This window comes from Wasmannia auropunctata, unplaced genomic scaffold (genome assembly GCF_000956235.1).
Source record: "Wasmannia auropunctata unplaced genomic scaffold, wasmannia.A_1.0 LD334625.1, whole genome shotgun sequence".
NCBI lineage: Eukaryota > Metazoa > Arthropoda > Insecta > Hymenoptera > Formicidae > Wasmannia > Wasmannia auropunctata.
The window spans coordinates 1-681 of record NW_012028265.1 but is presented as its reverse complement, the minus strand read 5'-3'; the positions used below and the strand labels follow the sequence as shown (position 1 = coordinate 681).

The window sequence follows — 681 nt, the reverse complement described above, 5'->3', positions numbered from 1 at the left end:
AGGTACAGATGGTCAGAAAGAGCAATGTGACCCAGCGTGGCACTGAGTCGATGAAGTGCTATAACTGTAATCAGTTAGGTCACATGTCGTCGAGGTGCCCATTTGCAGAGCAAGGTTGGTCATTCTGTTATTACTGCAACAAGATGGCGCAGCACAAGGGACCCAATTGTCCTAAAAGAACATCTGACGGCGTTGGAAATTCCAGAAGTAAGACCAACGTTCTTAAAAATAAAAATACAGAGGCTAAAGGGAAAACAGAGAAAGAGGCAAAGGGTTACACCGGAGCGAAGGGAGGAAGGGTTGAAAAATCGAAGAAGTCACAGAACTCCAAGAAACTCAATCGGTTCAAAAAGGACAATAGATCACAACAAGAGAAAGGTAAGAGTGCTTTGTTAATCAATGTCCCGAAACAAATTAATTTTGTAGCCGATTCAGGTGCCACGGAACATATAGTCAAGAGCAATCTGATTCTCAGAGAATTTAAGAGAACTGAAAAAGGTGTAATTCGGAGTGCAAATAAAGACAGAAAAGCCGATATAAAAATAGATGGTAAAGGTGATCTTTACATTCATGCAGAGAATTCAGAGTTGAATAAAATCAGATTGACTAATGTTCTGGCAGCAGAAGAGATTTCAGAGAACTTAATATCGTTAAGAAAATTTGCAGAGGCAGGTTTCAGCA

General features: G+C 40.4%; 1 protein-coding gene across 1 annotated transcript in view; it reads left to right on the top strand.

Annotated features, from left to right (window-relative positions):
• Positions 1-672, top strand: part of LOC105458153 — a gene marked incomplete at its 3' end in the record, with an annotated part of 13,451 nt that extends 12,779 nt beyond the window's left edge. Inside the window, exons 5-6 of the mRNA XM_011703248.1 lie at positions 3-378; positions 427-672. Coding sequence (XP_011701550.1) covers positions 3-378; positions 427-672 — 622 coding nt within the window. The remainder of the gene's footprint in view (positions 1-2; positions 379-426) is intronic.
• Between the last annotated feature and the right edge of the window lie 9 nt (positions 673-681).